Raw genomic sequence first — 17059 nt, forward strand, 5'->3', positions numbered from 1 at the left:
TAAGGAAATTTTCACGTTTACTTTTATCACCTTTAATTTCACACCACGGTGCGATAACTAAACTTGGACCGCTCTCGCCTCTTCCACAGACCAGAACGAAGTGAAAGAGTCAAGTCTGAAGTCTGAAATTACGTTAAATCGACGAAGTTGATTTTCACGAAGTTCTAATCGCCTTCACGCATATTAGTTTTAACAGAAATACGAAGGAAAGCATTCTCCTATCAAGTTAACACATATGTCAATTCGCTTCCCACCCGAAGTGCATGAAAGGATGGGACGGGTCACCAAATCCTGAAATCAGAATTGTGCAGGTCGATGTCCTTGCGTTTACGCGTGGTTTGCTTAAGGTACGTTTAGACTATCTGATTTGTTGGTCTGATTCGAGCGGACTGCTCGATAATTTTGTCTGATGCAATGTTCGAATGCTTTCACACTTTTTCGACATGATGATTAGATTTGACGTTTGATTTGTCGAACGCAATAGGTTTGTGGTTAATTGTCATTCGACTCATTCAGCAAAATAGCCGCAAGTGAAATGAAAACATTGATTTTTTTCTTCTAAAATTTCAAGGATTTGATTTGTGTTTTGATGACATCCATCGATTTCACTATTCAAAGTGTATAATTTGCCAGACAGCAGGTCTGAGAGCCTTCTTAGAATTTTTTAGAGCTTCAGAGAGGTTTGGAGATCTACTGAGAAATTTGTTGAGCTTCAGGGTAGTTCGTAGATCTTGAGAACAGAACTACAAAACTTCAGAAAATTTTACAGAAATTTATAGAAATTTGCAGAATTTCAGAAAAAAAACACAAGAGAGATCATAGATCATCAGAAAAATGTTCAAAGAAATTTTCAAAACTTCAAGCAAGCTTTAATATTTTCAGATCAATTTGTAAAACTATAAGGGAAATTTTGGTATATATTCAAGGAACTTCGCAAACCATCAAAAAAATCCAAGAATCTACAGTGAAATGTAAAGAATTTCACTCGGAATTTCACAGAATTCTACAGAATTTTCTACTGAAAAATTATTGCACATCAAAAAAGTTCCTAGATTTTTAGATCAAAGCAACAGAATTTTGGGAAAAAAACACAGGAATGGTCATAGATCCTCAGATAGATTTTTAGATCTTCAAGAAAAAGTGCAGCTTTTCTGATGCATTTTAATGTATCTTCAGTGAAACTTGCAGAACTTCAGGGAAGTTTAGCGGTATTTATACGATTTCAGGGAAATTTGTAGTTCTTGAGAGAAACATTTAGAACTTCAACGAAACTCTATTTTCAGATAAGTTTTGAGAACTTTGGGTAAGTTAAAAAATCTGCATGGACATTTTTAGATGTTCAAGGTAGCCTACAGAGGAATTCAGACAAATTTGTAGATCTGCTGAGAAATGTATTGAGCCTCAAGACAATTCGTAGATCTTTACAGAACTTTAAAGATATTTGCAGAACTTCAGGAGAGTAGATATTGAGAGAAATCTGTAGAACTGCAAGGAATTTTGCAGATCTTCAGAGACATTCAGTGATTCAGTGTTTCAGAAAAGTAGTTCAATTCCAAAAACAAATCTCATCGAAGTACGAAAGTCCAAGATTTTGCAGAACTCCATGGAAGTTGGAAATAGATAGATCTGAAGAACATCAGAAAAGTCCGTAGGTCTTAAGAGAAGGAACTTCAGGAAGTTCGTACATTTTTAGAAAAAAATGCAAAAATTCAGCAAAACTCACAAAACTTCTGGAAAGTGCGCCGATCTTTAAAAGTATTTACACAAGGAAATTCAAATATTTTCAGATAATTTGTACAGCTTTAAGCAATTTAAAAGAATTTCAGATAAATCTGCAGAACTGTATGGAAGTCCAAGAACCCACAAAAAATGTACAGAACTTTAGATAAGATCTACTGAATTTTATTGAGGTTGAGGTTGAATCTGTAGAATTTTATTGAGGTTCTTGGATTTTAAGTGAAATTTACAGAACCTCTGGGATGTTCGCTAATCTTTATAGATATTTGCATAACTTCAGAAAAATTAGTGGATCCTCAGAGAACTTCCTTAAATTTCCAGAAAGATCAAAAATGTCTAGATACTTTTTTATACTTAGAGGAATTGCGTAGATGTTAAGAGATATTTGCAGATATTAATTGAATTATGATAATCTACAGGAAAAATTATAAAACTTTCGAGAAGTTCGTAGATTGTCAGACATTTAGTGAACATCAGAGATAATTGTTGATATTTAAGGATATTAAATCTGCATAGATTCAGGAACTTTGTACATTTTTAGAGAAGTTTGCAGATCTTCAAAGATATTTTACCAGAGAACAGAAATAAAACTTCAGGGAAGTCCGAAAGTGTGCAGAGAAATATGCAGAATTGACATCTTAACAGAAATTTCAAGAACTCAAGGAATCATGTAGTTCTATAGAGAACTTATCCCACTAGCTTGTCGAATGTTGGTATCGACATCCTGGTGAAGTTTTGAAATCCTTTTTCGTCTTAATATCGCAGTTCTTGAAGCACAAGATGAGCCAGATCTCTGCTGGTGTTCCCTTTGAGCAACCATTTCCTACTCCACAAAATTCACCTTCTCGTCCTCATTTTATTTAAAATAATAAAAGCAAATACGCCTGCCCAAACTAGAGCAATTTTCCGGAAATTCATTATGGAAGCCTTTACTTTTGATTCCGGATACAATTTTGTGTTTAAATCTAAATTGACATTTCTTCCGACATGTGCAAGCAGTGTAAACACCAGCAAACAGAGGGGTTCGACAAAGTGTGTCGAAAGTAAAATCGAGCAGATTTTTCATTATGGCGGCGGTCAAAATCAGACTTAGAAAACAGATAGTCTAAACGGACCTTTAGAGTCTTCGTATGGTTATCGAATTACACTTTGGCGCCCGAAATGGTACAGAGAACTCATTTACCATCTAATGAACATTTCGGTGAGTGAACTGTTTGAGAACACTTCAAGCGTCAAAACTAAACAAGGGGTAATTCGATGGGGCTTGGAAAATTTCAATGTATGTTCAACTTTTTAAATTTGATTTTTATAATACACGGCACCTGCCACAAGTTCAGATTCCGGAAAGGGAGATCAATGGTAGATGCAATTCGGACAGTGGGGAACCGGATTTTGGTCTACGAGACAGACATGGGACAGAGATCGATTAGGATCATATCGGGAATTGCACAACAAGGCATCCTTGGTCCAACGCTCTGGAACGGGATGTACAACGACGTGCTAACACTGAAGCTGCCCAAAAGAGTTGAGATCGTTGGCTTGAGGGTAACAGACGAGACGCTGGAAGAGGTGGAAATGTTGGCGACCGAGGCGATCGATATGATTAGCAACTGGATGCAAGGAGCGAAGCTGCAGATAACCCACCAGAAAACGGAAGTGCTATTGGTCAGTAACTATGTAAGGAGGATCCTGGTAAGGCCTCCAAAATTATGACTTATGCGCCAGACGACGAGAGTCGTCTGTCAGAACTCAGTTCGGTTTGCCCTGCTAGCTGTTTGTCCAACCCTACAGCAGAATCCACCTTCAAGGATGTGCTAAACATTCAACAAATTCCCAATATCCTTTCCCACAAAATTTCCCAAAATTCGATTTGATTAGCGTAATAAATTCAATTTTAAATTACTAATTTGAAACTAAAAGCATGGTGTTTATTGAAACAATAAAAAGTTTTTTTTTTGTACTTCCATTCATGCAATCTATTTATCTCCAAAGTCTATTGTTTGTAATTTTGATATCTGTATTGTAACGATTAAAACCTTTCCCTCATCCTACATTTTCCTAACTGTGACGTCATTCCATATATGTGGTTTCTGAACGTGAGTCAATCAACTGGTATTAAATCCTCTCTCCCCTTTCTTCTCCTGCTAATATAAAATGTCTTCCCTACTGGAGGTGGTATGTGTTCGTGTGGGTACTAAAGAAACGGTTCTTATGGCTTCCGTCGATCGTTGGATTACCTTTCACCAGCCACGGAGTGCTCGACGGGTGCTAGATCACGGGTGCTCGACTATCGCCACGTGTGTCCGGACGTTGTGACCGGTCTGTTCTTCGAAACTGTCGACGGGTCGTCGCAAGATGATGAGAGCCGGTGGATTACCGACTTCAAGGACCATGCTGTGACTTGGACGTCAAGACAGAGTTCTCTATCACCAGGAAGTGGACTCCCGGCTTCCTTAGGGCGACGGAGATGTACATTGGGAGAGCTAAGATCTGATCAGGACTGGTTGTTGAGTTTTACCCGGGACGTAAGTCTGGGCGATTCGCTCTGGCAGCGGCTAGCTTTCCCCAGACAGACTACTCGTGGATTGTGGCAACCACGTGGTAACGGGTAGTGCTCGCGAGGCCAAACGTTCCTTTCTGATGACCGCGCACTCTGAGGTGATTCTTAGTAGCACGCAGCCACGAGGCGAAGAATAAATCCAGGGGATCACCCAGTCCGATCAACAGCACATGGATAGCTTTGGGTGCTGATTTAGCTATCTCAAGATGTCGGCAACTCACACAATCGGCCCGATAAACCTTTCGCCAATATCCCAACAATTGACACAATCACGTATGGTTAGCACCCGAACGAAGATTAGCACCCCAAACACGAAATAAATCAGAGTTGGTTGGAAATGCTAACATGAAGCTTTAGTGTGATGATTTATTAGCTAGAGAATGATCTTTAGAAGAGGGTAGGTGGATAGTTCCGTTAGAGTACGGCAGTATGAAAATTGAATAGAAGTTGAAAATGGGCGAAGGGCCATTAAAGCGACAGTTTTTCAAGATAGACGCACATTTTTGCCTAGCCCGTACGATGTACGCGGGGACTTGAAGTATGTCTCCATAGCCTGTGGACTTGGAGACATACTTCAAGTCCCCGCGTACATCGTACGGGCTAGGCAAAAATGTGCGTCTATCTTGAAAAACTGTCGCTTTAATGGCCCTTCGCCCATTTTCAACTTCTATTCAATTTTCATACTGCCGTACTCTAACGGAACTATCCACCTACCCTCTTCTAAAGATCATTCTCTAGCTAATAAATCATCACACTAAAGCTTCATGTTAGCATTTCCAACCAACTCTGAAAATCGTTAACTTCGCGTATGAAGTAACATAAAAAAACACTTTGAACGAAATAAATATTTTCCACCAATTACCTCGCGTAGTTTCAATTTTCTGGATGCGCTTCCTTGTTAGAAGTTTCTAGACTCACGTTTTTATTTCTATTAAAAATTAAACATTAATCTTCAATATTTTTTTTTTAAATTACTTCAACTCTTACTTTTTTCGATTTTTCAAATAATTTATATTAGCTTTTCATTTAATTTCAACAGGATAGACTCTGGAAATAATAAATTATTTTGACGTAGGACTACGTCTGTAATTTGTATATGGGGGTACACTTTGTGAAAACTGAAAATGGAACATGTAACAAAATTATGAAAGATTTTGAACGTTAATAACTCAGCTGCCCCTGGACCAATTTCAATAATTTTATCACCAATCGATAAGAAATACTTCAACGCATCTGTTAAGTTTAATACTTCATCATTTTTAAAATTGTCACTATTGAAAATTACATGAATGTGCAATTAAAATTATCACCGATTGCCTGCGAAAAGCGATTTCCTTTACACAGATTTCAAAGTTGAATTTCTTCCGGTCTCACCAAACGGTGTTTATTCAATCAGTGGTGGTGTTCTCCAGTAAACAACGAATGGCTCCCCGCAAGCATCTAGCTATCTTGGCTGCCCACAACCGCTGATCGGATTCAGTTCCAATCACCGTGTGTGCTGGTGTCTGGTCGTGGGCATCAGCAGCAGCAGTAGCAGTGCTTTCGGCGCGTGGCGTTGAACATTGCTCTCCAGTACACAACGAAAGGCTGCCTACAAGCAGCGAGCTGCAGCCCACATGAGCATCCATAGAAGGAAGAAGAAACCGCACCGCTATTGATCGGAATCAGTAGCTCTTCTTGAGTCGCTGTGGGCCATCTATGTCAAGCGCGTCAAACTAAAGAGTATAAACAGAGAGAACCCCGGTCAGATTCCTATTCCTACACAAAACACAAGCTCATGCTGCAGTTAACAAATAAGATTAATTATATAAGAACACGTAGTTCTAGGTCACTATTGCGTACAACCCTATAGGGCTGTCCCTTGTAGTTTTTTTTATTACTTTGCAACACACTTCACTTATGGCATTACGGTTAAATTGTTTTCACCTTCACTTAGACTTTGTTTCAATTAGCTTCTAGATTCACTTTTAAAATTTTCGATTTAAGACTTTACAGTTTGGCGGTCTGAACGGGAAAGATCAAGATCGGCTCTTTCGGTGATCAGAAGCCTATTTTTTCCAAATTTCGTTTTTATTCCGTTTCTATCGTGCTTGATTCTAAAAATTCATATTAATCGTGCTTGATTCTTAATATTCATATTCATATATTTGTTGCCTGATCAATTAACTGACATGTTACTCCTCTTAATACCACATTACCTGCTGATTCGAGCACTTTAGTTGCCTATTTCTAAGGTGCAAATTGATTCCACCTATAGGGTTGTTAATGAAACTTGGAGTGTAATACTGAGGTATGGCCTGGTTTGCAGCGCTGGAAACCAAGCAGAACCAAAAGAAACTGAGCAGTACGATCCGGCTCATGGTCATGCGAGTCGTGAGTGCATACGGAACCATCTCGTTGGAAGCAGAATGCGTTATCACCGGAATGATCCCTATCGGTATCACCCTAGCGGATGACAGCGTACACGGAATGTGGTGAGAGAGGAGTCTTTGGCTAAGTGGCAACCGGAGTGGAACACGGCGGAGAACGGTAGGTGAACACATATACTAATACCGAATCTTTCTATTTATCTATCTATCCATCTATCTATCTATCTATCCATCTATCTATCTATCTATTTATATGTTTTATCACTCAATTTCTGGACTATTTCGGATTTTGATGGCAATTCGGGTGATTCTAGACATTCTCCATGTTGTAAACCATTTCGGTTCGCACTGACTCAAATCTAGGACAGTCGACAATTCGGTATATCGTCCACGTTTCCAAACTCCAGGTAGTGGGGTGACCTTGCGTGTCCGAATCGATATAATTACTTCATGAAGCAATCTTGACTACACAGAAAAAAATTCTGAATTTTAACTACCGCGTAAAATCTCCCTTCGTTTAATTTTGAGCTATACTTGGCATAAACAGCGAAATCGTTTACAAGCTTGCATACAATAATGCTAATTTATGCGTTATTGCGCTTAAATTTAAACGAAATATCGCGTAAATTTATGCCAAATCTAGCGTTAATTTTATGTGCGCTATATCTCGCAGAAATTTACATGATTTTTTTGAACGGTGTAGGTGGGAATTGCGTCATGTGAAAATTTAGCTCTCCATGCTCTCTGTCCACCCAGATCGAGAGATTGGTCTATTGATTGGTCAACAATTCTCTGCCCTATCCCATTAATGCTGACATATGTTCATCGGCTCAGTTCTCACTATTTTACGTATTCCTCTGAAGTTTTTCTGACTGCCTGCCTTTAGTGTTTTTTTTTTAACCAAAGTGATTGGCATCATTCCGGCTATTACGCATACTACTTTCGACGAGCTGGTTCTGTAAGCGTTCTCATATTTTGCATGGCCATCCCAAGTAACATTGCAAGTTTTATCGAGGTTTTGAAGCATTCTACAAGTCTAAATCATGTTCTACAGAACCCCCATAAAACCAAAATTGTCTCTTGGGATGAGTCTGAATCTTCATTCAACATCCTTCGATTCTGCTTGATTTCCAGCACGCCTGTAGCTACTACTTGGTCCTGTGTTGTTCGAAATGATTCTAGTAGCTGCCGTGATGGCGTCCTTCTCGCAGGCATAGCCTACGTGGCTGTTGAAGTTAAGCCGGTTGTCATTCATCACTCCTAGGCAGTGCTGTGCATTATCATAACGGTTATTGTACCTTGACGGTCATCCTCGCATAACCATCACATCTCAGAAATGACGGTCAACTAGCATATCACTTGGAAACACCTCTACCTCACTAGACCGTCTTCATAAAAGCCATCCATGACAGTGAGATTAAATGACAAGGAGAGAGTAGCAAAATCATTCACTCACTGATCATCTCTGTTGGGCATTTATAAGTGGGAAGTGGGAAGTGAGAATAATGTTCCCTCATTTTCCTGTTCTTGCTAAAAGTTGTTGAGTTCAGAACATACGAAACATTTTAAAGAAAACGTTGGATTTTCATTTTCTTATGAAATTTTATAAATATGTGGGTGTTATTACGTTACAATGTCGAAAAATATCCGTTTATCTTCAAAAATTCCATTTCTTAACATGCAAATTAAAGCCACTTTCACTTTTTTTTTATGATCCATCGGCAATAAGGCTGTCCACGAGACACTTGCGATCAGCTGACTTTTTAGTTTACCAAGAACATTTGACAGATCACAGTAGAACTGGCAGTTTATTCTCATATGAATTTCTGCTTTGTTTATGATTACATTCATCACCTTTAACACCAGATCACTCACACACTCTAGATTTCTAGCTGTCAGTTCCACTGAGAAACGTCTCTTGGATCACCTTATATCTATTCTCTTTTATGTACGCGTCATTGTTTACGATGCTTAATAAATCTCAAAACTGGCGCAACTCACAATTGACAAGCTCACGAGAATTTTACTGTCAAAACAAATATCTTTTCAACATTATTACGTTTCATGTGAAAAGTGAAGCGAAAAATCCTATATTTTTGAATTGCTCCGAAAAATTGCAGGGACCATCATAGAACCAACTTCGACAAATCAGTGCGAAACCGAACTTTTTGTAAGTGTAAACATCAACCTGAGCTGGGTTTTAAAAGCAAACGATCAACGTTTTTCCGAAAACATGCAGATCCAATCTTGATACCCGATCCAGCTTGGAACTGAATAATAAACGAATTTGTAACGATTTGAAGTTTTCTTTGTTGATGGATACCAATGGTTGCTTTGATTCCTAGCCACAATTGCAATATTTAGAAGTGAATTCCTATTTACGCAAGGATTTTTTATTGGTTTTGCTTTTAAAGGATCCCTTGATACTTGGGTTTCGGTAATGTGGATACGATATGCGGTCAGCATCCTTATTCTTGGAGCTCACGCGTCACGGTATCCGAAAAAATGAATAGCTACAAAATCTCTATCCATGAATAAGCATTCGTGACTGCAGGGAGTACGTGTTCATGCAGATATGAATTATCACAATAATAATTACTGGTTATGATACGATTGTATAACGCAGGATAAGACTTTTTCCTTGATACATCACAGCTATCGCCGTGATTTTGGAAGGGGAATGACCGTCATAGCCGTATTTATGCTCGAAATGAGATGACGGTCAATTTATATGTCTGTTTATTTTTACTCGGTGATATGATGGTAAAACATGGCAGATGTTAGTGATATTGCGAATGAGTGAGAAAAGCAAAACAACGATATCTCACGGTTGTTGTGTCATACTGGTGAGAAGTTTTACGGAGAGAGGGTTTTCAGTTCCTTTGATTGTTAACCGTAGGAATCTCTTTTATCAATCTAAAGGCTGTCAGTACCGTGATGCAACTCAGCACTGCTCCTAGATATTCAGTACGATTACATTTTATTACCAATCCTGACAACAACTTTGATCAAACGTCTTACTTCTTATTCTTCTTCTTCTTTTTATTCTTCTTATTCTTCGCATCTCAAGCTTATTGCATATAGCATATTAGCTTATTGGGTGCTTTCAACTTAGTGTTCTAAGATGCACTTCCACAGTTATTAATTGACCCAAGTACCCACTAAGCCCGATAACTACCCGTTAATCGCCCTTTTTGCGATATAAGGTAAATATAGGGTTTTCGAACTTTATATCAGTCGTATAGCCGCCTTATATACCAAAAAGGGCGATTAACGGGCTTGTTGGTTACTTGGGGAGAGCTTTCGATTCCTGTACCATTTTTGCATTGGTATAATTGTGTGGCAAGTCCAATCATACTTCTATGCCCAGGGAAGTCGAGGCATTTTCCATCCCGAAAAATTTCTAGACCGGACCGGGAATCGAACCCAGCCACCTCCAGCATGGTCTTGCTTTGTAGCTGCTCCTTTATCGACTGATCTAAGGGAGGCCCCGACGTCGAAAATGTTTGAGCTAAAGATTACAATTTGCTGTGTATAAGTCGTTCGTATCTGGAGTAAATGGGTTATGAGCTATAAAACACCTCGACAGTCTTTCGTAATAAAAAATCCTGCCACTTTTTTTTCGCTCTCTGAAGCAATTCAAAAACATTGCATCTTTCCCAAACTGCCAGAAAAAAAAAAACGTCACGATTGACAGCTAACACCGGTACCTGGTGTGTAAACAACATTAGTTTGTGCTACTCGATTTGCATCTGCTGAAGTTCATGTCTTCTGTGACCACCATCGTCGTCGTCGTCGTTGCGGTTGTCGTAGGCACATCGTCCTCGTATATTGCAATGGATTAGAAAGCTAGTTGCTGTACACACTTGCGGTCGCAACACCATAACCGAGTCAGAAAAAAAGTGCAATCAAATCAGACTTTGGTCGTGAAGAATGTACCGAATTCCCAGCTGTCCACAAACGGAGAAGAGAAAAGTGGAATGTTATTCAATCAAAGCGGCATCGACGGTCGGCTAACTGTCAATTAAACCTGGTGTAGATCCGCGGTTACGGCCGCAGCAGTACTCCTCTGTGTGCTGCAGGTCGAAACTTGACAGAAGCAAGGGTAAAAGCATCTCGGAATGGTACAGAGCTAAGCCGTGCTGGATTGGATCTGTGTTTAATTGAAATTCAATTAAAAATAACATAATTTTACCATAATCGAGTAAATCGTGAACGATGGAGTGCTGCGCTATTCGTGGCGTGAAGAAGAAAGAATTCGAAAAAAGTAGCCGCGGTCAGCATCCCGCAGCGTGAAAAAAAAGGCGCAAACGAAGAGAACATCCCCAAAAGCGGGAGGCAAATTGCATTGCACCATCGTCAAGGGGACCGACCACGCTGAAGCCCGACTCCGAACAACGCAAAGGAATATTAATGAAGGAGTCGTGCTTTTTAACGTAATTTATACGAAACAATTAGGTGAGCAACAATTACGAGATTAACATTTCTAATTACGATTTCTGAATAATTCATGCTTTCATTATATTTTTATTCGTTTGTTATGGGCTCATGCTGAAGCAGCATAAGGGCTGTTTTTTTCGGTGCTGGACAGCATGGGTCGTCATACTGTTTCTTGTTATCAGTCCAGCTCGTTGATGGCGCAGGATAAAAGATAAATGTGGTTTCACTTAGAGCATGGACATTAAATAATAATAAAGATGAAGCTGACGAAAGCACCATGGACATAATGCTGTTTGCTGTGTTGCTACGTGGTACGTCTTTTTCATTTATCGATTAAAATTTGTAATCCATTTTGTAACATTTCCACTGTCAACCAGGGGCATAATTCCAAAAAAAAATGCATATCAAGAACTGACAAAGTCAAAACGTACCTTTAGATGAGGCGTCCACATTCATTGATAGCATTGATGGCCAAAGTAAAACTCACAAGCTGATCGGGCCTGATTTCCAATGACGCAATGATCAATGGAGACGCTTGGTAGATTGTTAAATACTTGATTCAAAATAAGAAACGACATAGATGTTGCTCCCGATCCCTTAACATTATATGCTTTGAACGGTGCTTAAACCGTTAAATTTTACGCATTGAGTACGCTTGATATATGTGGGTTAGCATCACATTTGAAAAATGCTAATGAGAAATATCATTGCCCAAGTACAGCACATTGATCATCTCGACCTATACCGTTGATACCATAAAAGAGCTCGCCCGTCTTTCCATGATTCGGCACATCCTCCTTTGCATTCTTCGCCACGTACGCCGGTGATTTCCAACGCAGTGTGTTCATTAATCAACACTTGGTCGGTGGTTTTATGAAGGTATTTAAAAATCAATTAATATTACTACGCTTCGCGGCAGCCATTTTTTAAACTGCTATAAACGTTACAGCATCCACTGGCCGTAACTTCTTAACATACACAAACAGCATTGCCAACAACGGTATAGCTTCCTTTTTCGGGAGCAGACTTAATTATCTAAATAGGAGTAATTACATTAAATTTTATCTCCTCGTCTCGTCTCGGGCTGTTCTCCGGTCGGTGAGGATTTGTCCTTGGGGAGAGTTTTCTTCTGTCTCAAGATTCCTGGTATCAACAGGGATAACTTTTTGTTCATTTGCCAAGAACAAGGAAAATCTTCCAACCGAATGCAGGGTTTGGGATGTAACCTCAAATTTTCTGCAAGAGCCATAAAGATGATGACTGTGAAGCTGAAAGCCGTCTGGAGGGATTTAATTTCTTTGTTACATTTCCACTTTGCCAGATTTGGTTGGAAAAGGAAGTTCAATTCAACATAACAAGGTTTGATTCATTTCGGACCTTCTGATTGCTCCAAATCTGCCAGCAATAAAAAAAAACCATCATCAAACCCATCAAACTGTCTACGCATTAAAAAATCTAATTCGTCAAATACATATTTTTTGTTAGCTAAGAATGGAATAACTCACCTCCATTTGGTCCGTCGATTCTGGAACCACGTTTTGACCTGGGCGTCTGTCATTTTCAGTCCCCGCGCCAGTGCTGCCCTCTCGGCGGATGCAAGGTACTTTTGTTTGTGAAATCGTTTTTCCAACTCAGCCACCTGGATCCGGGTGAACGAGGTGCGGGGCTTTTTCCGCTTCGGTGGCGTTCGATTTTGATAGGGATGGCCGATCCGGCGGGCGATGGGGAATGCTGCTGAAAGTGACAAAAAAGACCAGGCAAAATAACGGGGAGTGGTTAGTAGCTGAATGTTCTGTGTCGCCATGCTTCGAAACCGTTTAGGCTTGGAGGGAGTGTTTCGCTTAATGGCGATGTTATTAAAATACGATTAAAATTTGTGCTCGGAAGCGACCACTCCAGTGTGTGCGAGAAGCGCATAAATGCAGGATTTATCAAAGCATCATTTAATTTTTATTTACCTACATATATTTAATCGTTTTGTTCATTTTCTGTTCAACTGGACGGTCACACATAACTCGGATTTCAATGTGATGTCGTGACTAAATGTGAAATGAGCTTTCCGCTGCCTTCCGTTGCTGTTGTTATTACCGTATTGCGGCTGTCGCAAAGAGTCATGCAAATTGTCCGTGTTTAAGTGCCCGGAGTAATTTATAGGTATAATCTGAATTTCATATGAATAATGACTGACCATTTAGAAATGGCCTCACATTATACCGTCTGTCATTAGACCTGGGCAATACGTTTTGATTACGGTCGTCGACCAGGAGGAGTTATGATTTTAGGTCGGTAAATTGGATTGGTTTTACTTACGGCTACATAAATCATCTATTAATCAGACCCGGCTGAGATTTTATGATTTATAACTCTTTGTATATGAACCGAGCTAATAAAACGTATTGCTTTTTTAATAGTTGATACTCAGGATATTGAAAAATAAAATAAAATAGCAATAGACTAATGCGACTTTTCATCATTTTCCGTAAATATTTCTTGAATACACTTGTATAACAAATGGCTTCGATTTTATTTTCAAAAAGTGTTCTTTTCAACAACTGATCTTATCGGTTGGCTATCCATGAATCTTATTTGGGCAACTGTTCAAAAATTCATTAATTTATTTCTTCAAGACTTCGGGACAATTTTGAGGGTTAGTTAAAAAAGGCTCGATTAGATTTTAAAGGTATCCAATATTATACCCAGAGAAAGCAATACAGAGGTTCTCGTGAGTAAATTTAAAAGATTTTCAAATAAGGTGGGTGAGCCAGTAGTGGAGGTACTAAGCCAATTTATCAATTAAAAATAGAATATACAATGTACACGAAACTGTTATACGTCAATCTATAGCTTTCAACCTCGATTTTGATAGAAAAATATTAAATTTTAATAAAATTGCAAAACATTTTAGAAAGATCGTCCTCCATTGATAGGAACACTGTTCCAGTAGTTGTGGTAGTTGCTAACTTTGGTTCCTATAATAGTGGAATGCGTTGGTTTCTTATGGGTTCCACTATTATAGGAACACTACCGCAACTGTAGGTGCAAAGGAGTGAAAATCTTAAGGAAAATTAATGATTTTCCGTAATTTTTCGGCATATTTTAAGTTTGAAATATGCAAAAATGCTTTATTTTAGGAGAGCTATCGATGAAAAATAATCTTATCCGAATCCTCCTCACTATTCCGGCACAACCTCCATACCGTAACTATAGGTACACCACTATTACTGGAACACCTACCCTAGTCTAATGAGTTTTCTTGGAAACTTTCCATGACGAGCAGCGATAGAGAACCACACTAAGCACACATTAGTTAACACATAAGTCTGTGTGTTAACACGTTCAGCACGAAAGAAACGTGTGTGCAGTGACAAACGAAACAAACAAATCAAAAGTTTGAGAGGAATACAAAATTCAGTCACATTATGGAACTGTCATCCCAAGCGATGTTTATGTTAACTTTGCTTTTAAAGTTTATATTGAAGCGAATTGCACTGTGCTTTATTTGTGCGCCCTTACACACATCACACTTCTTCGAAATTTTGATTTCTGTAATCTGGGGGTGAATTGATCCAAATGCCTTGCATTTTTAGTTCGGTATTTGATAGCAAGAGAAATCTTAATAATATTTCACCAAGGCACTCTAATGATTGTTTCAATGAGTTTTTTTTTTCAATAAAAATTTAAAAATATAATTTGGTGCATTTCAATTTTATTTTTCTGGGGTTCAATAGCTAACTATATCATCAAACGCTTATAGAGCTGCAGCTAATGTTTGCATTAGTTTTTCAGTGGTTTTGTGACTCAACTATGTGTCACTAAATTCGAAATATTTAAAATATAACAAAAAAAAAAGTGTTCACTATAACATTTTTTAGGATTTTCTTTCAACTTCTAACGATGTTTAAGCAAATTACCTCAAATTAGACAAAACTGTGAAATATATGAAATAAATTTTAGCATTTTCGCTTAAAATAAACTTCGCAAAAGGATTCTAACGTCTGATTCAAATTCAGGGACCCAAATTCATTCTTTCTTCTCCTTGGTTTGTTTTCCGTCGATATTGCTTTTCGTGCTGAGCACCAATGCTACCGACGCCAAAGATGCAGCTCCCACATCTGGACCCTACTTATCGACCCATCAACTCATGAACCGAGGACCAACGGCTTTACTTCCCTTCTGAAGGAAGGCGTGATCAGAGATGTTATGCCTCAGAACATCCCGGTTATGCCTCAGAACATCGTGCGTGGATGGTACCACCCACCGCATAAATGGAATGACTACGGTATCCACAATAATCCGGACACATCAAAACTTAAGTAAAACACAAATTTCACATTATATTTCAATTGTAGTTGTTTATTTCAGTTTTATTTTTATAACATTTTCGAACCTTGCGCTGTACAGACTCCGTGGTGGCCGTAGTACTTTTTAACCATGGTCAGCGAATCCAAACACATAAAGCAACCAACGATACAGACAAAACGGTTGCTACGACTACCATGACAAACTCGCTCTGTAACATAGCTCGATCCGAGTGGTAGAAGGATAATGATATATTGCTTGCCTGCTTTATTGCAATATACACGGATGAGGACAAAGCTTGATATGAATCGAGAAAAGACATAAATAAAAAATTCCCATTAACACACGTGTATCATCTTCGGCTTTACTTCGTGAAGCAGCTTGCCAACAATTTGCTCGTTTCCTTCTACCGCCCCGAGTGAGTTGTGTCGCACGGGCTGCTTGTCATGAAAAAGAAGGAAGAAGATTATATCATTATTGCTTTCCACTTCTGACATAGCGTTATTATTCGGTTCGTTGATCGCTTGTCATTTTGTCATTTGGAGATATTTTTGATTCCTTGACCATGGTCGAATAGAAAAACAGCCATGGAAGCTGCTTGAAATCCTCCAGGAAATAAGTTTCGTCGTCCAAAGTCGAGCCCGTGATTTTGCTGTCTTCTGTTTTGTGGTTGCGGTTTGGAACTGTTTTTACTTCAGCCCCAAGCGCTGTTTTGATTTTTGGATAAACCAGGTGACATTCCTGTTTTACAAGCCACCTTTCGAACAGAGGGATTCGGGTTTTTTTTTCAATATCCTCTTCACCTTTCGGTCTATGACAGGATCAGCACGTTCAATATTTTTATCACCTCGGTTTCCTCTTGACCGTCAAACCACAGACAAACAGACATAACTCTTAGGAGAAAATTCTTCAAAAAATATAGTCAAGCGTATTTTGCATGCGCACTAGCACCATCTATCATCCAGATTCCCAAGCAATATTTTGCAACCGGAGCATCCCTCGTGTATGCAATTTTTTCACTAGTTGCTTTTCCCTCGTTCTGTCAACGCGTCAGCTGTGTTGAATCAAAACAAAACAGATGGAAGTCAGTGATGTCAGTTCTACGAAATTTACCGAAGATCTGTAGAATTGATTGAATTCTGCAGAAAAACGGATCCGTAGGAAAAATTCTCATCACTTATTAGTGCCCTTTCTACCACCGCTCATCACTTCAATGTGTACACAGAAGATGCAATCAATGATATTCATGGTGAAGTATTGAACATCAATGACTGGTAAAAATTGATAGAATATTACAGTCAACAACATGATTTGTTCTCGAATTCTGTGTACATCGTACAACGTAATATTAGGAACGGAATGACTAATGTGCAGCAGTTTTGATGTAATATGGTTGATGTAATGTGGTTTGTGTCTCCAGTGAGATGCCTTGACCACTTATCATTTTCAAGAGCTGACATCTACTAACTAGACGTGAAAAAGAGCTGGCAGCACTGATAAGTTCGAAATGTGGTGGCTTGCTCAATGCTTCAGTGGCGCCACCATGACAAATGCAAACACATTCCCTACTAAAAGATTATTTGCGATGAATGTGATTGTGAGTGATATGTCTGTTTGTCTGTGGTCAAACGTTCTGAAAATGATTTGAACACAC

The 17059-nt window shown here is 38.9% G+C and overlaps 1 protein-coding gene across 4 annotated transcripts in view; it reads right to left on the reverse strand.

Annotated features, from left to right (window-relative positions):
• C15 overlaps positions 1–17059 on the reverse strand; it is a 107021-nt gene that overhangs the window by 36406 nt on the left and 53556 nt on the right. For 2 of the 4 annotated variants that reach the window (XM_065218494.1, XM_065218492.1), the window contains one exon: positions 12612–12837. In XM_065218494.1, the coding sequence (XP_065074566.1) occupies positions 12612–12837 (226 nt within the window). Of the gene's footprint in view, positions 1–12611; positions 12841–17059 lie in introns of all 4 variants that reach the window. The other 2 variants (XM_065218493.1, XM_065218490.1) reach the window with 1 other exon arrangement.

Source organism: Ochlerotatus camptorhynchus, unplaced genomic scaffold (genome assembly GCF_037179485.1).
Source record: "Ochlerotatus camptorhynchus isolate MF236.1 unplaced genomic scaffold, CSIRO-AGI_Acam_v1.1 ptg000087l, whole genome shotgun sequence".
Lineage (NCBI taxonomy): Eukaryota > Metazoa > Arthropoda > Insecta > Diptera > Culicidae > Ochlerotatus > Ochlerotatus camptorhynchus.